We start from the raw sequence: 23,933 nt of genomic DNA on the forward strand, positions 1-23,933 counted from the left end.
GCGCACAGGGCGAGTCACCAGGTACAGAACACGGCTCTGCGCTGGCCTGGTCCCCATGAGCAGGGGCGACAGTGCACCTCGTCGCTCGCGCTGGCCGGTCACGGAGCAGAGGACGACAGGTGCGCCGCCCGCACTCGCCCGGCCACAGCCCACAGGGGCAACATTGTGCTCCCGCGCTCTCCGGGTCACCCCGCACAGGGCAGAGGGGGACAGGTGCGCCGGCCACTCGAGGCTCGAGGCGCACCTCGGGGGCAGCGGGCCGCGCGGGAGGGGACGCCGCACTCACTCGAGCTTCCTGAAGGGCTCGCGGCCGGCCGCCACGTACTTGCCGCCCGCCTGCAGCGCCTGCAGCTCGAGCACCGGGTGCCCGCAGGTCGGCGTGAACAGGCGCCGCACGCCGAAAGGCACGTCCACCTGCTCGGTCAGCTGGTCCAGCAGCGCCTCGAAGGTGGCCACGGGGCGCCGCGGCAGCACGAACCTCCGGCCCGCGAAGAACGCGTCCCCGTTGCGGTACACCAGGATGGTCTTGGCGGGCGTGGTGTCCACCAGCACGTGCGGCCCGCGCGTGCCCATGGCCACGCCGCCCCAGGGCCCCCGGACGCCGCTCGCCGCACTCGAGCCGGGGCGCAGCCGGGGCGTGGGCGCGGGACCGTGATGCGACCGCGACTCCCTGCGCGCGCTGACGCCCGCCGGCCATTGTGACCGCCTGCGGCCTGCGGCCCAGAGAGGGGCGGGGCGGGCGCCAGGGGAGGGGAGGCAGGGAGTCGGCGCAGGGGTGGGCGGGCACCGGAAAGCCTGAACAGGGGAGGGGACGGAGAGCCAGGACGGGGGAGGGGGCCTCCGCGAGCCTAGACAGGTGCGGCGAGCAGAGCTCAGGGAACGGAAGGGACACAGCCGCTCGCTGTGGTCTACCTCTCTGCCGAGGTGGCGGGAAGGGAGGGCGCTGAGGACCACCCCACACTCCCCACAGCCTTCCCTCTGCCCTTGCCGGCCCCCTGCGCAGGACAGGTCGCTGGGCTGGGGTGGGGGGCGCATCAGGACTGTCTCCATAATCAAAACTTGTCAAGGAAGACCTGTATGGAACCATCCAGAGCCTGTGAGAAACCAGATTTCTCCTCATAGCCGGCACACAGTTCCTCACGGGTCCGACACTCTGAATCCACTTTCATTTGGGGGAGAAAGAACAATTCAAGGGCACGGGTGGAAGTTATTCCTTTTCTGGGTGGGGATGGGCCCGTCCTCTTGAGCTGAGACAATGAATGATTCCAGAAATACATTTTTCCAGTGGTTTTGATGGGCTTAAACTTTTGTTGAAGGCGATAGGCTATGGATACGTAGCCACGTCTACAGACGGAAGAGGCACCGAGTGTGCTATATCAAGATCTCAGGGTGGTTTGGAAAAGTAAACTCTAGGAGACCACCTGCCCTTCACAGACTCACGCTTCACAGCGACCGTAAGTACAGATCCCAGCGTGTGAGAGTGACCACTTTATTAAATAACCAGGAATCCCACTGATCTTAGCAAGATTCATTGCTAGAAGCCTCTTAAGTGTGGGGTGTTAAGGACACTTCAGGAGACGGGTAGGGCTGCGTCGACCAGCGCTCGGCCGTGCGGGCAGTCAGAGGTTGGCTCGGAAGCCCGCCTTCACGGAGAACCGCATCATGGGCTTCTCGCGGGGCCGCAGCAGGCAGATGGAGCTGGGAAAGCCCTTGAGTCGCAGGCGGCCCACGCCACCGTCCGGGGAGATGCTGAACCTCGCGTGTGTGATGACGTCCTGGAGCTCCGGGGTCAGGCTGTCGAACGAGTGCCTGCTGTCGGCGGAGAGCTGAAAGAGAAGCCGGGAAGCGCCCTTGTGATAACACAGGGCGAGGCCCACGGAGCCAGCCATCCCGTGGACTCAGCACCCGTGAAGGGTGACAGGTACTCACCGAGAGTGAGTTGGCTGACCACAGAGAAAAGCTGGCTGGCATCCCGAGCCTGGGGAACACTGACATGAACACTCAGGTCCATGCTGTCTGTGGTTCTTAATAGTCATTAAAGTAGACGCACAGATAAGGAAAGCAAGCGGCCTCCCAGAGGTCGTCACCCATAACTCCGTGGGAGCAACCTTCACACCCCACTCTGACCCAGAAATGACTATCTTCCTACTGGATAGAAGTGGACACTTCCGGAATGTCTCAGCATCTGTCCCACAGAGGACACACGGCTAGAAGTTTGAATACGCTACTCATCCCTTCTAAAAAGTTAATATACTGCAGAAACATTTTCCATATACGTATATATGGAAATATGTATATATTCCTTGCACATGATTTAAAACATGTTAGAAATGCAAAAGTATAAAAAAATAGAGCCTGTGTTTTCATGACATAAATGCAGATACAGTTTTTAGAAGCTCGTCTGTGTTACTGTTAAGCCCATCAGAGGGTTTGGAAAGCGCATCCGAGGGATGCGGCCAGGCCCGGGGCCAGCCTGCCCAGCTCCCCGTGCGTGCCACACCTTGGTGACTGGCAGCAGCGGTTTCCACTTATGGCCCGGAAGCTTCCACTTCTGCTTGATCATATCTTCTTCCTCCTGAGTTGTCAGGATACAACCATCCACCTTACAGCTGTTGGGAGAATTGCCTGTTGGAGCAAATGCAGGGTGACTCTCTATTCTGTGTAGCACTTTGGCTTACAGGGTCTTGGACTTTTTAATCAAATCAAAGACCCAGCAAAGAACAAATTGTTCTCTCTGAACAGAAGCAAAGGTGTGATGTATGTGGGAGGAGGAATGCACCCAGTAGTGATGGTGTTGGATTGCCTGATGAAATTTAGGTGTGTGTTTTTCAGAGGAATCAAAATCAACCTGACATCATGAGGCCAACATGAGTTGGCTGGCATTTTGGAGTTTGGATGTACAGCATTTTACTTGGAAAGGTAAAGGTATCTGATAAGCCTTTATCAGGAAGAACAAATTGTTCTCTCTGTACAGAAGCAATTGCAGTTAAGTACGTGCACAGGGATGTGTGGCTCATCTGAAGCTCTTATGAAGCTGAAGATACTTTCCTTATGGCATCATATTTCTTCACATGAGGTACAGAGAAAGACGGAGCTAAGTTAACCAGTCAGTGAGCAGCACCAACCCAAGTGCTGTATTCCAGGGGTGCTAACTGTTCCCCGGGTGAGACACGAGGTCCCAAGTCTCTCTCCTCTCTGCAGTTCATCAGGGCTGTGCCCAGTGGAGTTGGAAGGCCATGCTCTTTGTGGGGAGAACCTTTTTGGGGGTCCCCTAAGACTTTAAGATCAGCAGAGGAGGGCTAGCTGATCAAGAACCTGACAGAAGGAGCATCTGGGTGGCTCAGTTGGTTAAGAATCTGCCTTCAGGTCAGGTCTTGATCCCACAGTCCTGGCACCAAGCCCCATGTCAGGCTTCCTGCTCAGCAAGGAGCCTATTTCTCCCTCTCCCTCTGCCTGCCTGATCCTCTGCTTGTGCTCTCTCTCTCTCAAATAAAAAAATAAAATCTTAAAAAAAAAAAGACTCTGACAGAAAAAAGGAAAATGCATTGTTCTCGTGCCCCCTGCAGCTCATCTCTTAAAACAGTGATCTCCAGCGTGGGTGAGCACACCCGTGGGTGCACACAGAAACCCAACAGATGCAGGAGGAGAACATTAAACCCACTATTTCTGAATGCATTCCTTCAATATGTATACACATGCACATGTACTTATTAGGCCTTGTGTATTTGAGATGACAGCTGGATCCTGACATACCCACCACACCCCAGGGCTGCCGTCAAATTGTGATGCACAGAACCTGGATAGTAAACAGCAGCAAGTTCCTGATGGAACAGTCCAGGCACCCTGGTTATGTGGACTTACTATTACCTGGTTTTAAGTAAACTATCATTCACAGAATTAATAAGTGATTTTAAACTATTCATGCAGACACCCATGGATTAAAGATACCACCAGAAATGCAAACACCTACAAACCAGGAGAAAAGAGTAGAGCTGACATCACCACTGACCCAGAATGAGCTCTTCATCAGCTGTGTTATTTACTCCAAAGATACAGATGTAGTGAAAAGAAGGGGCACCTGCACCCCAGTGTCCATAGTGGCAATGTCCACAGTAGCCAAACTGTGAAAGGAGCCGAGATGTCCTTCAACAAATGAATGGATAAAGAAGATGTAGTCCATATATGCAATGGAATATTACTCCGCATTCAGAAAGGATGAATACCTAATTTTGTATCAACATGGATAGAACTGGAGGGGATTATGCTGAGTGAAAGAAGTTAAGCAGAGAGAGTCAATTATCGTATGGTTTCACTCAAGTGTGGAACATAAGGAATAGCATGGAGAACCACAGGCGAAGGGAGAGAAAACTGAAGGGGCATGGGGAATCAGAGAGACAAACCATGAGAGACTCTGGACACCAGGAAACAAACTAAAGTTTATAGAAGGGAGGAAGGTGGGAGGATGGGGTAGCTGGGTGATCGTTATTAAGGAGGGCACGTGTGGTGGTGAGCACTGGGTGTTATATGCAACTAATGAATCATGGAAGACTACATCAAAAATTAGTGATGTACCAAATGTTGGTTAACTGAATTAAAAAATAAAACTAAAGAAAGAAAGAAAAGAAAAGTGAAAACAGTGACCCAACAATCAGATCTTAAACAGTCTTCCAAAAATAGGTCACAATGATAATTAAATAATTCAGTTAAGTCCACTACCACTGAAGAAGAGCTCCACTTTATTTTTTTTTTAAGATTTTATTTATTTATTTGACAGACAGAGACCACAAGTAGGCAGAGAGGCAGGCAGAGAGAGAGGAAGGCAAGCAGGCTCCCTGCTGAGCAGAGAGCCCGATGCGGGGCTCTATCCCAGGACCCCGGGATCATGACCTGAGCCGAAGGCAGAGGCTTTAACCCACTGAGCCACCCAGGTGCCCCAGAGCTCCACTTTAAATATATATTGTCTTTCATGGGGTATCACAATGGATTAAAAAAAAAAATGATATACTGTCTTCAAGAAACTCATTGTAGACCCAAAGACACCTCCAGATTTAAAGTGAGGGGGTGGAAAACAATCTACCATGATAATGGACATCAAAAGAAAGCTGGGCTGGCAATCCTTATACCAGACAAATTAGTTTTTAAGCCAAAGACTATGATAAGAGATGGGGAAGTACTCCATATCATACTTAAAAAGTCTGTCCAACAAGAAGACCTAAAATTTTAAATATCCTTGCCCCTAACATGGGAGCAGAGAATTATATAAGCCAAATAATAACAAAATCAAAGAAACACATCAACAATAATACAATAACAGTAGGGGATTTTAACACCCCCCTCACTGAAATGGACAGATCATCTAAGCAAAGGGTTAACAAGGAACTAAAGGCCTTAAATGACACACTGGACCAGATGGGCATCACAGATTTCAGAACATTGCATTCCAAAGCAACAGAATACACATTCTTCTCTAGTGCACATGGAACATTCTCCAGAATAGATCACATCCTGGGTCATAAATCAGGTCTCAACTGGTACTAAAAGACTGTGATCATTCCCTGCATATTTTCAGAACACAATGCTCTGAAGCTAGAACTCAATCACAAGAGGAAAGTTGGAAAGAACTCAAATTACCTGGAGGCCAAAGAACATCCAACTAAAGAATGAATGGGTCAACCAGGAAATTAAAAAGAAGAATTTTTTAAAATCATGGAAACAAATAAAAATGAAAACACAACTATTCAAAATATTTGGAACACAGCAAAGCTGGTCTTGAGAGGAAAATATATAGTGATACAAGCCTTTCTCAAGAAACAAGAAAGGTCTCAAATACACAACCAACCCTACACCTAAAGGAGCTGGAGAAAGAACAGCAAAGAAAGCCTAAACCCAGCAGGAGATGAGAAATAATAAAGATCAGAGCAAAAATCGATGAAATACAAACCAAAAGGACAGTACAACAGATCAACAAAACTAGGAGCTGGTTCTTTGAAAGAATTAATAAGATTGATAAACCCCTGACCAGACTTCTCAAAAAGAAGAGAGAAAGGACCCAAATTAATAAAATCATGAATGAAAGGGGAGAGATCACAACCATCACCAAAGAAATACAAGCCATTATAAGAACACATTATGAGCAACTATATATCAGCAAATTTAACAATCTGGAAGAAATGGGTGCATTCCTAGAGATGTATAAACTACCAAAACTGAACCAGGAAGAAATAGAGAACCTGAACAGACCCATAACCAGTAAGGAGATTGAAGCAGTCACCAAAAGTCTCCCAACAAACAAGAGCCCAGGGCCAGATGACTTCCCAGGGGAATTCTACCAAACATTTAAAGAAGAATTAATACCTATTCTCCTGAAACTGTTCCAAAAAATAGAAGTGGAAGGAAAACTTCCAAACTCATTTTATATGACCAGCATCACCTTGATCCCAAAACCAGACAAAGACCCCATCAAAAAGGAGAATTACAGACCGATATCCCTGATGAACGTGGATGCAAAAATTCTCACCAAAATTCTACCCAATAGGATCCAACAGTACATTAAAAGGGCTATTCACCAGGACTAAGTGGGATTTACTCCTGGGCTGCAAGTTTGGTTCAATATCAGCAAATCAATCAATGTGATACAATACACTAATAAAACAAAGAACAAGAACCATAGGATACCTCAACAGATGTTGAAAAAGCATTTGACAAAATACAGTATCCTTTCTTGATCAAAATTCTTCACAGTGTAGGGACAGAGCATACATACCTCAATATCATCAAAACCATCTATGAAAAAAACCCACAGCAAATATCATTCTCAATGGGGAAAAACTGAGAGATTTTCCCCTAAGGTCAGGAACATGGCAGGACTGTCCACTATCACCACTGCTATTCAACATAGTACTAGAAGTCCTAGCCACAGAATTCAGACAACAAAAAGAAATTAAAGGCATGGCAAAGAAGTCATCAAACTCTCACCCTTTGCAGCTATGATACTTTATGTGGAAAACACAAAAGATTCCACTCCAAAACTGCTAGAACTCACATAGGAGTTCAGTAAAGTGTCAGGATATAGAATCAATGCACAGAAATCAGTTGCATTTCTATACACCAACAGCAAGACAGAAGAAAGAGAAATTAAGGAGTCCATCCCATTTACAGTTGCACCCAAAACCATAAGATAACTAGGAATAAACCTAACCAAAGAGGCAAAGAATCTATACTCAGAAAACTATAAGTACTCATGAAAGAAATCAAGATGCAAAGAAATGGAAAAGCATTCCATCCTTATGGATTGGAAGAAGAAACATTGTTAAAATGTCATGCTACCTAAAGCAATCTACACATTTTATGCAATCCCTATCAAAATACCATCAACTTTTTTCAAAGAAATGGAACAAATAATCCTAAAATTTATATGGAAACAGAAAAGACCCCAAAAAGCCAGAAGAATGTTTTCTTCTTTTTTTATTTTTATTTTTTAAATTTCTTTTCAGAGTTCCAAAATTCATTGTTTATGAATCACACCCAGTGCTCCATGCAATACATGCCCTCCATAATACCCACCAGCAGGCTCACCCAACCTCCCACCCTCTCTCCTCCAAAACGCTCAGTTTGTTTCTCAGAGTCCACAGTCCCTCATAATTCATTTCCCCCTCCAATTTCCCCCAACTCATTTCTCCTCTCCATCTCCCCATGTCCAGAAGAATGTTTAAAAAGAAAACCAAATTTGGTGGATGGCATCACAGTTCCAGACTTCAGCTCTATTACGAAGCTGTAATCATCAAGACAGCATGGTACTGGCACAAAAACAGACACATAGATCAAAGGAACAGAATAGAGAGTCCAGAAATGGACCCTCAACTCTAGGTTCAACTAATCCTTGACAAAGCAGGAAAAAATGTCCAATGGAAAAAAGAAAGTCTCTTCATTGAATGGTGTTGGGAAAATTGGACAGCCACAGGCAGAATAATGAAACTGGACCATTTCTTTACACCACACATAAAAATAGACTCAAAATGGTTGAAGGACCTCAATGTGAGAAAGGAATCTGTCAAAATCCTTGAGAAGAACACAAGCAGCAACCTCTTCGACCTCAGCCACAGCAACGTCTTCCTAGGAACATCGCCAAAGGCAAGGGAAGCAAGGGCAAAAATGAACCATTGGGACTTCATCAAGATCAAAAGCTTTTGCACAACAAAGGAAACGATCAACAAAACCAAAAGACAACTGGAAGAATGGGAGAAGATATTTGCAAATGACATATCAGATAAAGGGCTAGTATCCAAAATCTATAAAGAGCTTATCAGATTCAGCATCCAAAGAACAAATAATCCAATCAAGAAATGGGCAGAAGGGGTGCCTGGGTGGCTCAGTGAGTTAAGCCTCTGCCTTCAGCTCAGGTCATGATCCCAAGGTCCTGGGATCGAGCCCTGTATCAGGCTCTCTGCTCAGCAGGGAGCCTGCTTCCCCCACCTCTCTCTCTCTGCCTGCCTCTCTGCCTACTTGCAATCTTTGTCTGTCAAATAAATAAATCTTAAAAAAAAAAAAAAAAGAAAAGAAATGGGCAGAAGACATGAACAGAAATTTCTGCAAAGGAGATAGCCAAATGGCCAAAAGACACATGAAAAAGTGCTCCACATCACTCGGCATCAGGGAAATACAAATCAAAATCACAGTGAGATACCACCTCACACCAGTCAGAATGGCTAAAATTAACAAGTCAGGAAACAACAGATGTTGGCGAGGATGCGGAGAAAGGGGAGCCTCCTACACTGTTGATGGGAACGCAAGCTGGTGCAGCCACTCTGGAAAAGAATATGGAGGTTCCACAAAAAGTCAAAAATAGAGCTACCCTATAAGTCAGCAATTGCACTACTGGGTATTTACCCTAAGGATACAAATGTAGTGATACAAAGGGGCATGTGCACCAAAATGTTTACAGCAGCAATACCCATAATAGCCAAACTATGGAAAGAGCCTAGATGTCCATCAATGGATGAATGGATAAAGAAGTTGTGAGATACACACACACACACACACACACACACACACACACACACACACACACAATGGAATACTATGCAGCCATCAAAAATGAAATCTTGCCATTTGCAACAACATGGATGGAACCAGAGAGTATTATGCTAAACGAAATATGTCAATCAGAGAAAGACAGTTATCATATGGTCTCACTGATATGGAGAATTTCAGAAACAAGACAGAAGATCATGGAGGTAGAGAGGGGAAAATGAAACAAGGTGAAATGAGAGAGGGAGACAAACCATAATAGACTCTTAATCTCAGGAAACAAACTGAGGGTTGCTGGTGGGGGGCAGGAATGGGGTGGCTGCATCATGGACATTGGGGAGGGTATGTGCTATGGTGAGTGCTGTGAACTGTGTAAGCCTGACGATTCACAGACCTGTACCCCTAAAACGAAAAACACGTTATATGTTAATAAAAAAGAAAAAAGAATATTTATGTGTGTGTGTGTGTGTGTGTGTGTGTGTGTGTCTTGGTGTGGTAACTGAGTGAAGTCACAATGATTCCCAAGACATTTAAACATTAAGGCATCCAAAATACGAGGATAAACTGCCACCATTTACTGACAACTAAACAATCACAACACCCCCAATCCAATATGTATGAAAATTTCACCCAACAGTTATAAAAGTTTAATATCTGCTCTTGAACTTTGCCGATATAATGACACATATATACTTTCATAAGAAAGTAGGTTTTGAATATCAGGGGTGCTTGAGCAATTTTTTTTTTTTTAATGGAAGGGCACGGTTTTGAAGATGTGTAGCCCCTTGTCTTAAAAGTACAGTCTGGAGCGGATATGGTCACCCCAACCAATATGCTTTGTACCCCTTCCCCCAAAATAAGAAGATGCCGTCCAGTTTTTGTCATGTCCTCACCAAGGCTATTTCACAGTCTTTCCAAGTGAGATCCAGGCCCCAGTAATAAAGGGTCTTCACAGAATCTCGTCCGACTTTGGGGGTCATCCAGTTCAACTCTGACATTTTATAAAGACGAAAAATAGGGCACCAAGAGTCAGAGAAAGTTGCTCAAAACCACACATTGAATGAGGGTAAAAGCTGAGTCCAAGTAGCTGTCCTGAGCTCCACTCCCACAGGACCACGTTATCTCTACAACCAGCACCGGGTCGTATGTCTTCCCTGACAGCATCACACTTACCTTTAAAATGTGTTGTATCAATTTCTATTTGCGTTATTACTCCAGGGTGTGCCAGTCGGAAAACTGCCCATTCACAGCCCGGAACAAGGAGAATGCCGTTCTCATCATTCTGGAATCCAAAAGGAAGGAGAGAGAGAGACCAGCTTGATGCCATTTGGGAAACTAATTCTGGAAACCAGCAAGTGAAAAATGTTGACATGTACTTAGGATATTTCTGTTATCTCTTACTATGAAAGAGTGTTTCCTAGGCCCTGATACGTAAATTACTTTCTGTGTTAATTGCCCCTTTGCCTATTATTCCTTAAATGCTTCATGTGGACTCAGGAGTTTAATGGGCAATTGGTTAAGTTTTTATAAATTTCATACATGATTTTCTATGTCAATTGTAAACTCATGGAGAAGGGTCTGTGTCTAACTGTGCCCCCAGGTCCTCTGATAAATTTGTTTCGACCTTTCAATGAAGTTATGTTCTTGGTCAAATCCATACCAATATATGACCTGCCTCCAAACCTTAGTTTCTGACAACAGCATTATGTTCATTTTCATTGGAAGCGTTGATTGACATGAAAACTGACCCAAGAAAGGGGGATCACAAGTAAGTTTTCAATGGGATTAACACAGAGAAAGGTGTTTTGTTTGCTTTTGTTTTGACTTTCGCATCTCACATTAGTCACTGGCCAAAATGAACAGCTGAACCATCTCTAGGGTCCTAGATCTGTCCCACAGCCACACATCCCTGATCTCGTTCAGGGACACACAGATACCAAATTTTGATTAAACTACTGTTTTCTTCTCCAGGTCAACCAAAGAATTAATCAATGGGTTTTCTATCATTAAATTGTAGATCCTCATTTCTTTATTAAACAAATGGGGTTGGGGGATGCCTGGGTGGCTCAGTCTGTCAAGCATCCAACTGTTGATTTTAGCCTAGGTGGTGATCTCAGGGTTGTGAGATTGAGCCCCAAGTCAGGCTCCATACTCAGTGGGGAGACTGCTTAAGGATTCTCTCTCCCCTTCTCCCTCTGCCCTCCCCACATGTTCACTCTAGCTCTCTCTTTCTCACTCTAAAATAAATAAATAGGGGCACCTGGGTGGCTCAGTGGGTTAAGCATCTGCCTTTGGCTCAGGTCATGAACTCAGGGTCCTGGGACTTAGCCCCTCGTCGGGGGAGGAAGTCTGCTTCTCCCTCTCCCTCAGCCCCTGCTCATGCTCACTCTCTAATAAATAAATAAAATCTTTTTAAAATTTTAAAAATAAAAAAATTGGACAGTGATGTGACAGGACAGGATGTGATGCGAGACAGCGGGGAATCCGGAAAACACAGAGAACCACTTCTTATTTCAGAAACCCTGAGGGGTTTCTGAAATAAGCATTTCCTTGAGGTAAGTTAAAACAAGATCTGGAAAACGTCACTGTGGCTGTTTTGGACTTCTTACTTCTAATACCGGAGGCCTGTCCAGCCTTCTCGCCGTCCCCCAGCCGTCTGCCATGGACCTGGGCTTGCCAACTCCTGCCAAGAATGACACAGTTTAACGGGAATGTCACAGGATTTTATCTGAAGTGTGAGAATGAATGCATTGGCATCATTAAACCACAGACCCCATGGGCCTGAGCATCACTACACGAACCATTTTCATTCAGCTTAATGTTTTGGTAAATTCACATATAGCCAGAGGGTTGTAAGTTTTACTTTTCCCTTTAAGCCAAAATTAAGAAGGAAAATTGCTATTGATTTACTTCATATCATAAAGGCATCCAATCCTGTGGCTAGATGGTTAATCTTACCCATTCCTGTGCTTCCTCTTAAATCATTCATACTATGTGGGGTGCTTAGTGCTGGTGCCCAGACATCCCAAATAAAGGCCAGCTGACAGAGCATCATATTACCTATCATATTGTTTGGATGCCCAAAGTGTGCATTGCTGAATCCTACACAGGCACCCCCATGAGCGATGGCCACCAGGTCAAATGGTTCTTTGGGATCAGTTGCAGCCCAGTCTTTGTGTCCAGTACCGTACACTCTAAGACGTGCAATTCCACCATCTGAAAAGGCAAGAGGCCAGAGTTACTTCCTACTTGAAAAGATGGCTGCTTGTAGGTTGTAAACAACATAGCCCTCCACAGCCTGCCTGCTCTGTTTCTCAAATATACCAACCCTACTGCCCCAGGGCCTTTGCACCTACCATTCCTTTGTACTGGAACAAATTTCCCAGATCTCCAAAAGACTGCTTTTCTTAGGTCTCACCTTTAGGGCCGTGGTCTCAGAAAGACTTTTCCTCTCACTCTCTAGCTACCTCTTTCCAGCTCTGCCTGGCTCTGCCTGATTCCCCAGGTTCAGTGTATCACCTCTCCCATACTCACTTCAGAGTTCAAGTCACAGTCTGAAATTAACTTGTCATTTTACTTGTTCAAGCTCCTGCTGATATTAGTCTCTCAGAACCAGAGTATAAAAATCTTTGAAAGCCAGAATAATGATCTATCTTGATCTCTTCTCTATCATCTCTATTTAGAACTGGTCCTGGCACATAGTAGGTGCTCACACTTTTTTAAATTGGATTAATAATTCCGAGAAGGTCAAAAGACAATCAATTGGGAAATTCACCATAGATATAATGTTTGATGCCACAAATGAGCATTACTAAATCCTACACAGACTAATATGAGCGTTATATTTTTATTTTTATAACAACACATTGCTTAGCAATACGATTGAGAATAGAAAAAATAATAGTCGCGAAACCCAATCGCTTCTGAGAGCCACAGCAGCCAAGATTAGGCTACCTGCTATAACAAATAATATAGAGGACAAGGGTAGATGGAGAGGAGAAGGGAGTTGAGGGAAATTGGAAGGGGAGGTGAACCATGAGAGACTATGGACTCTGAAAAACAACCTGAGGGTTTTGAAGGGGCGGGGTGCGAGGGTGGGGGAACCAGGTGGTGGGTATTAGGGAGGGCATGGATTGCATGGAGCACTGGGTGTGGTGAAAAAACAATGAATACTGTTACGCTGAAAATAAATAAAAAAAAAATAAAATAGATTTATGAGATAAAAAAAAAGAACATTGGACAGACACATAAGGAAACAATTATAATAAAACAATTTATTTAACTGGGTTCAAAATTCTGAGGAGATCCAGAGTAAATGTGTTGGGCGGGTTTTCAGTGGAGAGGTGATATAAATGCTGGATCTTGAACATGGGCAGGAGTTTTTTCATCCAAGAAGGTAAGGTGCAAATTCTATCAAACAGCCTGGATTTAGTGATGTAGAAAACAAGAGTGGGGTCAATGTACGTTGGAAGCAAGATTTGTGGGTTGGGAGGGGGATAGCTGGAGGGGAATAGGGGCAGGAAAGGGAGATTCAGATCATGTCGTGAAGGCTCTGAATTCCATGGTGAGTTTGGGATGTTATTTTATTGGCAGAAAGGGAACCACTAAGGTTCTGAAGCAGAGAAATACTATGATCAAATCTCTTCTTCAGAAATAACCCTCAGATTTACATGGAAAGTAAGCTTGAGGTGGGAAAGCCTGAGCAAGAAAGATGGGTTAGGCCATTTCAGTATCCCTGTGAGACTTAATGGAAATATGGTAATTGGCTCTTAGAATACTGCAGGGCCTGGTAACAAAGGAAGAAGAAGATACATTCTTATATTCATTCAGTAATTAATCATAGAACTCTTAATCTGTGCCAGACACTGTTGTAGATGCTTAGGATACTGAGGTAAAAAGATAAAGCCCCTGTTCTCACCAAGTTTCATTCTAGTGTGTGAGAGAGAAATAAATAAGTCCACTAATGTACATTCTCAAATTATGTAATGTGATGTTAAGTGCTATGAAGAAAAATAAAATGCACTGTGGAAATGATGTCACATGAAAAAAAAAAAAAAGATTAGGCTACCTGCTGACATCAACTCACATTATCTGATACTAATAAAGTGAATGTTTTTTATTTGTTAGACCAGTACTTCCTGGATGATGGGAGCAAGCTTCATATATAGAGCTTTTTCACATTAATCAGAGTATTCTACTGAAACAAAGCCCTATAAATTTTTACATGAAAAATTTGATGAAACTGAGGGATCTGAAAAAATTTCAGTAGAAGAGTCTTGACATTTACAATAAATAAAACCAGACTATGGTAGCATAACACCCTAAAAATATACTAGAGGGAGTAGTTTAGCAGAAGCTAGCCTATGTCACCACTGCTCTGGTTCACTGGACATGGTGATCAAATTTGGTGGTTTAGAAGATGCTTGTCTGTTGAGTGCAAAGCTGACGTGATATTTTAAAAAATAAGGTTCTTCTTTACAGAGTTAATATCTAGCCTCAGCATTAATCAAAACTATGAAGGATATTAGACACATCCCTCCATGCTCTGAGGGTGATTCATTTAAAGCAAATTGTTGTCACCCTACGTATCCCGTCAGGTTGTCCTACTGCTTCCTTCCCCTTTACACTTGGACGCCAGGAGAAAATATTTGCAAATCATATATCTGGTAAAGGATATGTATCAGGATATGTAAAGAACTCTTACAATTCAATAATAAAAAAACAACTTAAGAATGGACAAAAGACACTTTTCCAAAAAAACATGTTTATAAATACAGGTGTACATGTGCACATGCATATATAAACATTTCCAAATGGCCAAAGTAAGGAACTGAAAACATGCTCACCATCATTAGTCATTAGAGAAATGCAAGTTAAAACCACAGTGAGCTACCACTTCCCATCCTCTAGGATGGCTACAACCAAAAAGTCAGATAACGGCGAGTGTTAGCAAGGATGTGGAGAAATTGTAATCCTCCACACTGCTGGTGAGAATATAATATAATGCGGTCGCTTTAGAAAACAGTCTGATAGTTCCTCCCACCAATTTAAAACACAGTTACTGTATGACCCAACAATTCCAATCCTACATATATGCCCAAATGAAAAACTTGTACAGGAATATTTACAGCAGCATTACCCATAGGTAATGGGTTTCCAACAGGTGGAAGCCCCAGATGCCCATCAAGTGATGAACTGGATAAACAATGTGGTTTCTCTGTGCCATGGAATATTATTCTGCCATGAAAATGACAAAAATGCTCCTAAGAATGCTACAACATGGATGAGCCCGGAAAACACGCTGGTGAAAGACGCAAGTCACAAAAGACCATTTACATGACATGTCGAGATGGTCAAGCCCGTCAAGACAAAGTAGTTCATGGTTGCTGAGGGCTGAAGGAGGTGAGGGTTGATAGTAAGGGTATCGGACTCCCTTCTGAGGCGAGAAAACCTTCTAAAACTGACTGTAGTGATGGTTGTACTTGGTTGTACATTTCCGTGGACTTCACGCCATATACCGACGTGTATTATAAACCACTGAACTGTGCACTTCAAGTAAGTGAATTACATTACAATAGAGCTGTTAAATAAAAGCCAAGGACGGTCATCTGCACACACTACTTGATCTGCTCGTGTGCCCAGCGAAACAGAAATCGTTAGGAGATATTCAACCTGATACAGCTCAGTTCCATCGCATCCTGATGCGATGCCTTTTCAGGAACTACCGATGGATGGTTGGGTTGGAACGAGAGTTTCCTAGAGCACAGAAATGTCTGAGTGATGAGTGACTTCCCTCTGAAACACGCCCACATTAAGTACAGAAGAACCGGGACGGCAGATGGGTGCGCGGCAGATGGGTGCGCGTCATATTTACCCGGGAAAATGTTGAGCCTTACGTGACTCCATCTCTGCTGGGAATTGACGGGAAAGTAGTTGTGGCTGAAAGCAGGCTTTGCTGGCTCGAGCTCTGTCATGGGGACCAGGGAATGCCAGTCATCGGACTTCAGCTAGCAATAAATGTGAAGGTGTTAGCAGTGGCTCCTGGGAACTCATCGTAGTGCTCACAGGAGGCCTACAGGTGGAAATACTTTGGAATAAACATGGATGACGGATGCCTTATGAAACGCTTTGATAAAAATACTAATAAAGATTAAGTCCCAGGTTTAATAAGCAGAATAAAGGCCTGGGGGGTTTTCATCCTGATTAAAATAGCCGCTGCGTGAGGGCGGCAGGAGTGCGAGCAGGGAGTTCGGGAACGAAGGACAAAGTCTGAGACCCCCTCCGGGGATTCTTGGAAGGAACCGGAAGAGTGACGCGAGCGTTCGGTAAAAACCGGGCGGTCCGGTTGACCAGTTGACCTGAACGTCGCGACCCTTCCTTCTGGCTCCTCAAATGGCTGCTGTTATTTATTTTCCAGTCTGTTGTGATCAACACTCTTGTAAAACACCGTATAAATTACTAGACAAACTAAAAAACAAGAATGTACCAGAACACAAGCCCAAGTTGTTGGTCTATCGGATTCGTCAGGCATAAAGTCTACGTAAGTAGTACGTAAGCGGGGCGCCCGGCTGGCTCGGTCCGATGAGCCTCTGCCTTCAGCTCGGGTCATGATCCCGGGGTCCTGGGATCGAGCCTCCGTAGGGCTCCCTGCCCAGGGGGATGTCTGCTTCTCCCACTCCCACTCTCCCTGCTTGTGTTCCCTCTCTCGCTGTGTCTCTCTGTCAAATAAATAAATAAATTTTTTTTTAATATGTAAGCTATTACTCTGGATTTCTGTATTTATCTCATCAGGACAGCCACCGGCAGACGAGCCCGGGGAAGCAGAGCGCCCTGAGACCCACTACTGCAGACCTCGCCCGGGCCACGGCTTTCCCTTGTGCAGGGGTAGCACGAACCCCTCGAGAAGCACCTGCAAAGTCCCGCTGGGCCAGTAAATGAGGGCAGGTGTACCAGGCTGAATGCCATGGCCAGGCGAGCGGAGCCCATCCCCCCACCCGCCGCATGCAGGCGCACCTTGGCAACAGCCTCAAACTCCTCCGGCGTGGCCTCGGCTCCCGTCCTGGCGCCTCTCTGTGGGATTTCTGGTTGTTTATCTGAAGGTAGATTGACCGGTAGGGTTAGGGTTCGTGCTCGGAATCAAAGAAAATACACTCCCCTAGTGGCCTGTATGTTCATTTCGCTTTGCCAAATAACCCCGAAGATGACACTTCTCAAGTCAGAGCATCAGATGACCACAGTAACAGACACAAGTTCAAGTTCCTCGCTATTTAAAACACTAAGTAACTTCAAAAACTCCTGCAAGACGCCTGGTAGGACCCTTGCTTGTCAAAGCAGTACGTACCATTTCCGAGTCCAATGGCAACAAACGTACCATGACTAGAGGGTTTAGAGGTTGGATCAGTGGAGGTTCTGGAGCATCGCCAGGTCAGTTCCCGAAGCAGGACTCCCCCCATGGCATCTTGGAGTTGACATCGGGTGGTATCTCGGACAATTGCTGGGCTTGGGGAAGGCACCTCACTGTCTGTCCTCAGTCATTTCCTGCCTCCAGAGTACCGTGTCTCCCTCATCCCCCGACTTCTCAGGTTCCCCCACTGTCCTCGGGAGCACGGCCCGTCCTTTCACAGAGCCTCGTACAGGGCTGTGGACGCTGGGCTCTCAGCGTCAATTTGCCAGCAGACATGATTTAATCTTCCCTAAATACAGGTACAGACACACACATAATGGTGCCCGTTTCTAAAAGGACCAGCTTCAGACTGTGCCAATTGAAGGTCTACAAACCCAGGCCAACTTACAGAGCCTGTCCGATGCATGCGGTCTGGCACCCCACACGGCGGCGGGGACCCTCTCTGAAAACCCCGTGGCTCCGGCATCATGACCCACACCGGGAGAGCCAAAAGGAAGCTCGTCCTCCCCCACCACGCCCCCGTCCACAGCGGGCCCAGACCCGGCTCCACACTGTCCGGTGTCCCACTCCCTGCCACCTTCCCTTGCAACCTGCTCCCCAGACCTCACGGTGCCAGGAGGGGGTGCCTCTGCGAGGGGCTGGAAGAGGGTGGGAATAACAAACCCCACTTCTGGTAGAGCCAAAAACCAGAACTCATAGAACCCTGCATTGGGAATCCAAGTTCTACAGCTCGGTGGCAGTCAAGTGGCCTTGGACAAGTCGCTGGACCTGTGTGGGTGGGCAGTGCAGAGCAGGGGGCTGGCCCGGACGACCCCACCAGCCCCCCGTGCCCATCGGGGGGCCGGTGGTTCCCAGGGCACCTTCTTCCAAGTTGGCTGCTTGAATTGATATCCGAGGAGCATAATCGCCCATGAGGTAGGAAATGTCCACGTCAAAGCCTCGGATAATCCCTTGTATCCCCAGCTTGATGATGCACCAGTCGTGACCTGCGAGACGTAAACAAGGACGGCCCCGTCAGGTTTAACTCAGCAGATGAAACGCGGGCTCGAGCCGAGATGAAGACCAGCAACAGTGGCTCCTCCTCCCACCACAGAAAAGTGCACACAGGGGAAGGCTCCGCTGTGACTGAAAGGTCTCCTGTAACGTGGCCAGGTGTGGCCGCCGTGCCCCGCAAGAACCCATGTTCCAGGCCCGGCAGGACATACATAGGCCGTGGCTCCAGGGAGACCCAGTTCTGGTTCCAAAGTGAAAAGTGGCCTCTCTGAACCCCGTTTCTATAACGGCGAATCAGAGATGAGATCACCTTCCAGAAAGGTCAAGTGTGACTAGACCCTGCCCAGGCGTTCAGGGTGGACCTGGGCCTCCTGGAAACGGCAGCTCACCTGGGGACGTCCTGTGCCCCCGTCCCCGGCTTAGACTCAGCTGAAGTCTCAGAAGTCTCCATGCACCGGTCACCAGGTAATTTAGACTCAGCTAAAGTCTCAGAAGTCTCCACGGCACCGGTCACCAGGTAATTCCCAGTTACTCACAGTCCCGTGCAGACCCACCTTTAAACTCCCAGACTCACTGGAATCCGGTAACATCTGGAGCACCTTAGAAGCACCCAGCATCTCTGTAACACTTGAGACAGACCCAGAAGAATCGGTTATTAGCCTCATGCTGGGTCCATTTGCCTTTACAAGCATTTCTTCAACTTTAAAAGGAGTATTTTGATTGGGCCTGAGAAGCAGCACTGAAGAAAAGTAGGTCCTCGGGTGACAGGAGGTGTGTGCAGTGGCAGAGGCACCTGTGTCCGATCCCAGCTCTTCTCCTGAGTGACAGGACCGGGGCTGAGGGAGTGAGGCCGTTTCCACGGCAGCCTCGTGGGGACAAGAGCAGCTGCCCCGAGGATCGGGGGTGAAGGCCCACCACAGATGCCCGCGCCCTGCTCCCCGCAGCCTCGGCGACACTCGGGCACGCCCTCCGCCCCCCGGCAGGGGCACAGGGGACCCCTTCCTCCATTGTCAGAGCTGGCGTTCAGAAGGGACACCCGAGAGACAGAGCGTTCCAAGGGCCTGGGACAAAGCTGACCCGAGATGTGCACTGGCTTTCTGACCCGTGTTTAAGCTTCGCCACAGTGAGAGAGACATCTCGTCACCTGGAGTCCTCCTCCTCCTGGTCTCCCATCCGTCCAGCCACTTCCCGGACTCGGTGCGCGCGTGTTCTCTGAAGCTCGGGCGGTCCTCCTGAAGCGAAGACGCACGAGGCCACCGTTAACGCCCGTGGGAGGGCCGGGCTTCCAGCACCCGCACTCCCACCCCAAAGGGACAGGTGGGATTATCACAGGTAAAAACGAAGCGACCTAAATGCGTGTCGGCACAGGCAAGGGTCCCGGTGGGGTGAGGGACCCGGTGGTGGGCAGTGGGGGGGCCACCAGACCGCGGTCCCTGGGCACAGGCAGAACACGCACACTGCTGCGAGACGTGTCCCGTGACGTCGGGTACTTTATAAGAACATGTCTACAAATTCAAGACCAAACAGCAGTACGCCTTCCTGTAGGCGGATGTATTTATAACATGAGATGCACTCGGAGATGATGTCAGCCTCACGCAGCGCTAATCCCGCACAGGGAGGCGTGGGTGGGCATTAAAGGGGCCAGATGGGGTTTCAGCTTCGCCCGTGATTTTTTTCTCAGGAAGGAGAATGTGTTGATGCGCACACGCGTGTGTTCTACGACTTTGCATACGCAGCACACACGCCTGTGTGCAGATACGCACGCGCGTATCAAACACACACACACTCAAGTGTCGTGGAGGAGAACAGGCCCCGCTCTTCGCCCCGTCCCCTGCCGAGCCCAGCGCCTCACAGACAGCCACACTTCACCACGTGGGGTGCTTCCTGTCGACTGCTCTGTGTCCGTACGGCACGCGGGAACTCCGTCGTGGGCGTCTAGAGCACCAGCCCCTTCTCCTCAGGGCCACAGGTCACCCACATCTGGATGCTCGTATCACGGGCCCTTAAACCAGGTCCCCAGCAGTGGGCATTTGGGTTGGTCCCCCCCGCCCCAGACAACACCGGAATGACTGTTTTCTACCTATCTCTGCCTATTTATGCAGGTAATACCAATCTGTGGGACAGCAGGGTCGATGCACGCACGCATCCAAGTGTCCTCTAGACGGACACGGTAAAACGATAAGAGCTTGGCGTGCGTTAGCTGTGTGACCTACAACAGGTAAATCAACATCTCTGTTCTTCATTTTAGTATCATTTTCTCCGAGGAGTACTTTAATAGAGACGACCTGCCCTTAACGTGCTCTAGACCTGGCTAGCTCCTGCCCGGGAGAGTAACCCTGTCACCAGACTGATCACATGGCCAGCGACCACGCGGAGGACAGCACCCTGGCCACAGGCCGAGACTCTGGCTGCTGTCACACTTGGTGTGCGTGCGCGTGAACTCTGTGCACACCTGTGCTTATCCGCCCACTCGCAAGAATTCACCCCCCATGGCTGGTAGAACGAGGTCACGGGATTCTAGCCAAGGCTCCGTTGCTTCCCCTTATTTGTCAGTGTTTTCTGGGGTTTTTGTCCATCTTTTCCTAAGCGTGTCCTACACTTTCGTAATTAGGTAAAACATCTTCCAGACAGTCGAGAGGCGTGCCAGCACAGCTCACAGATTGTGAACTCCGTGTTCGACAGAGGACAATATACAAGGATCTCGGCAATTTCCCCACAGAGCGACGCAGTCCCAGACCACTGTGTCAGGTGCCGTCGGTCTCCACTGTGTCTTAGCCTGAGCCGGAGCTGGCCTCTCCGGGCTTCTACGGTTCAAACTGCTCATTCCTGGTACACGTTACAGGACTCCAATCCCCAATATTCCGGTGGATTCTAACCGCTCTGATCGTTCTGTACCCACACTTCATCCCAATTTAGGATACCTTTATGAGGTTTTCCGCAGGAGCAAAGAAGTCATCTGTTGCGAATAAAATCTAGACAAAGAAAGAAGATAAAATAACCATAAATTAAAAACCACTTTATTTCATGCCTTAGTGGAACATGATTAGACACAGTAAAAGGACATGTGCAGCTGCCGGGGGAGAGAAACAACAGGTAATTAACCCAGGATGCTTGGTAAACGCCCAGACCTCGTCGCCCGCCCCCTCCGTCCTTCCTCCCAGCCGGTGCTCTTCACTCTCCCCGATGCGGGCGCCGAGGCGCTAACTTCTTACACTTGGTGAGCAAACCCACCAGCTCTCCTTTTCAAGAACGGGGGACACTGGGCTTTGTGACTGTCTCACAGGCAGAGCCGTGGCCCAGGACACGCCACACGCCCCCCCCCACCCCCGTGCTTTGCCGGCTCACTGAAGGACGTCCTGACGGAAGGTCGGCCCGATCATTTATCAACCCCAGCGGGACATTTTGGAGAGTGAGGGCATTGCTGCTAATTGCACCAGGAAAACAGGTATAAAATGGTATAAACAGGTATAAACAGGTATAAAATAATTGCACCTGAGCAAAACAGGCTGCTGTCATCCCTACCTTACCCAGCACCAGGGACGGCTACTCTCGGTCGGCACCCGTTCCCGGGCAGCGGGCACATGGGGCCTTTCCGACCTCCTGAGGCTCCTGCCCCCCGGCACCAGCTGATGACTTCCAGAAACACGAAACCAAGGAGCACGCGGTGCTTCCCCTGCCCGGCGTCCCCCTCCGCCTGGCGTCCCAGTGGAAACGGCCCCCTCGCCCCTTTGCCCCACCGGCTCCCTCGCCCACTTGAAGGCTCCGCGGAGCAACACTCACCTGGACGGGCTTCCCCATCCCTTCCCGCGCCCTCGGGCTGCCCCCGGCCGGCGGAGAGGCGTGCCCCCGGGCCCTGCCCTTGCCTTGACTCCCACGTCTGTCTCCTTTTTTTTTTTTTTAATTTCTTTCCAGTGTTCCAGAATTCCTTGTTCATGCACCACACCCAGCGCTCCGTGCGATCCGCGCCCTCCACAATACCCCCCACCAGGCCCTCCCATCCGCCCCCCTCCAAAACCCTCAGCTCGTTCCTCAGAGTCCACAGTCTCTCGTGGTTCGTCTCCCCCTCCGGTTTCCCCCAACTCCCTTCTCTCCATCCCCCAGTGTCCTCCGTGTTACTCCTTGTGCTCCACGAGTAAGCGAAACCACACGATAACGGACTCTCTGCTTGACTTACTTCACTTGAGGGCGGGCCCCTCCCGTCCGCACCGCCCATGGCCCCGCGCCTCGCTGGTACTCGGTGCCCCGGCCCCTTGCGTGGCGCTAACAAGGGTTGCAGGTTATGCCTGCGCTCACGGGCGGGGACCACCGATCAACACTGAGGAAACACACAGGACAGAGAACCCTTCGTACAGATGCAAAATGTCTTTTTGTTCTAAGCTTACAACAATGCTGCCTTTGCTAGAATTGTCACCCATTTTTAAAAGATTATTTGGCATTTTTGAACCTGATTCTTGCCGTTCTAAGCAGGTTCTCTGCAGAGGGGGAGTTGGTCCACGGACCACTCGTTCGTCCACGAGACCCCCCCCCGCCACTTACCTTTCCTCCTACAGACTCAGACGCCATGTCAGCAAGCTGGGTGAAGTCTGGACCCTTGGCCATGTTTCCCTCCCTGGGAGAGTCAGCCATGCCTCCTGGCAACGAGAAAGGAGGCTCGGTCAGCCAGGGTGAGAGGCGGCAGGACGCGTGTGAGCCAGTGAGGCCCTCCCCCGCGTTACCGGCCCGACACCGTGACTGTCAACTGGATGGGGCGGGTGCCCGCCCACCAAGGGGCCCTACAAGTGACTTTGCACAAACACAGCGACCCGGGAGGGAATTAGAGTCTGCTTTCCCTCTGAAGCACGTGAAAACAAAATACCCTACTGCCTCAAATTGCAATTTTATTTTATATTTTAAAGGGGAAAATATTTTAACTTAGAAAGGAATAATTTGCTTTCAAAGTGTTTAGTTAGATCCATTCAAAAAACATTTATTGGAGCAATTAGGAGGCAGGCCCTGGATAGAAATGGGGTGCAGAGGCGAATGCATGCCCTGCCTGCAGGGGAAACAGACACCCCCAGACACCCATACAGAGCGGTGTTCTGGAACCTTCCGAGACTAAGGCACAGAGGTCACTCCACCCAAGGGGATGCAGGGCCCTTTGTCACATCGTGAGTGGGGCTGACATTACTCAATCCAACCCCCACCCCACACACTTACTTTGAAATTGAGAAAGCAGAGATTTGGAGAAGGGCAGAGGTGTGGACGGGGGAGTCAGGGCTGGCCTGGCAGTCGCCCCCTCCTACGCCAATGGGTGTCCCCTTGTTCCTACTGTTTTTCCACCCTGCATATGCTGAAAAGAGAAAGTCACACAAAAACTGGTGTCTCAGTAAGAAACGTTCACAACGGAAGAAACAGGAATAGTCGACGGACACGAGAAGTCAACTCTCCCCCGAAATCACAGGACTATGATGATTCATAAGATGACAGCTCTCCTCATGACACTGTGGACACTTTTTGTAACAAGCACACC

At 48.1% G+C, this 23,933-nt stretch overlaps 2 protein-coding genes across 2 annotated transcripts in view; both read right to left on the bottom strand.

Moving 5' to 3' along the window:
* Positions 1–573, bottom strand: part of DCDC2C (doublecortin domain containing 2C) — a gene marked incomplete at both ends in the record, with an annotated part of 87,482 nt that extends 86,909 nt beyond the window's left edge. Inside the window, one exon of the mRNA XM_080813701.1 lies at positions 287–573. Coding sequence (XP_080669827.1) covers positions 287–573 — 287 coding nt within the window. The remainder of the gene's footprint in view (positions 1–286) is intronic.
* A 903-nt stretch (positions 574–1,476) lies between these two features.
* Positions 1,477–23,709, bottom strand: ALLC (allantoicase). The gene is made up of 12 exons (XM_080814005.1): positions 23,621–23,709; positions 22,961–23,055; positions 21,346–21,396; positions 19,569–19,656; positions 18,292–18,417; positions 17,041–17,120; positions 15,902–16,034; positions 12,088–12,243; positions 11,637–11,710; positions 10,201–10,309; positions 2,501–2,625; positions 1,477–1,826 (listed from the first exon to the last, which is right to left on the bottom strand). Exons 2-12 carry the CDS (start codon positions 23,048–23,050, stop codon positions 1,620–1,622), a joined length of 1,239 nt encoding a protein of 412 aa, XP_080670131.1. The 5' UTR covers positions 23,051–23,055; positions 23,621–23,709; the 3' UTR covers positions 1,477–1,619.
* Between the last annotated feature and the right edge of the window lie 224 nt (positions 23,710–23,933).

The sequence above is a fragment of the Martes martes genome (assembly GCF_963455335.1).
Source record: "Martes martes genome assembly, chromosome: 9".
Taxonomy (NCBI): domain Eukaryota; kingdom Metazoa; phylum Chordata; class Mammalia; order Carnivora; family Mustelidae; genus Martes; species Martes martes.

Coding starts and splice junctions, on each gene's coding strand:
- ALLC (XM_080814005.1), bottom strand. CDS start 23,050: ATGGCTGACTCTCCCAGGGAGGGAAACATGGCCAAGGGTCCAGACTTC. Junction 19,657..21,345: donor CTGCGGAAAACCTCATAAAG/GTATCCTAAATT, acceptor TCTTCGCTTCAG/GAGGACCGCCCGAGCTTCAG. Junction 1,827..2,500: donor CGCTGCTGCCAGTCACCAAG/GTGTGGCACGCA, acceptor CTTCTCTTTCAG/CTCTCCGCCGACAGCAGGCA.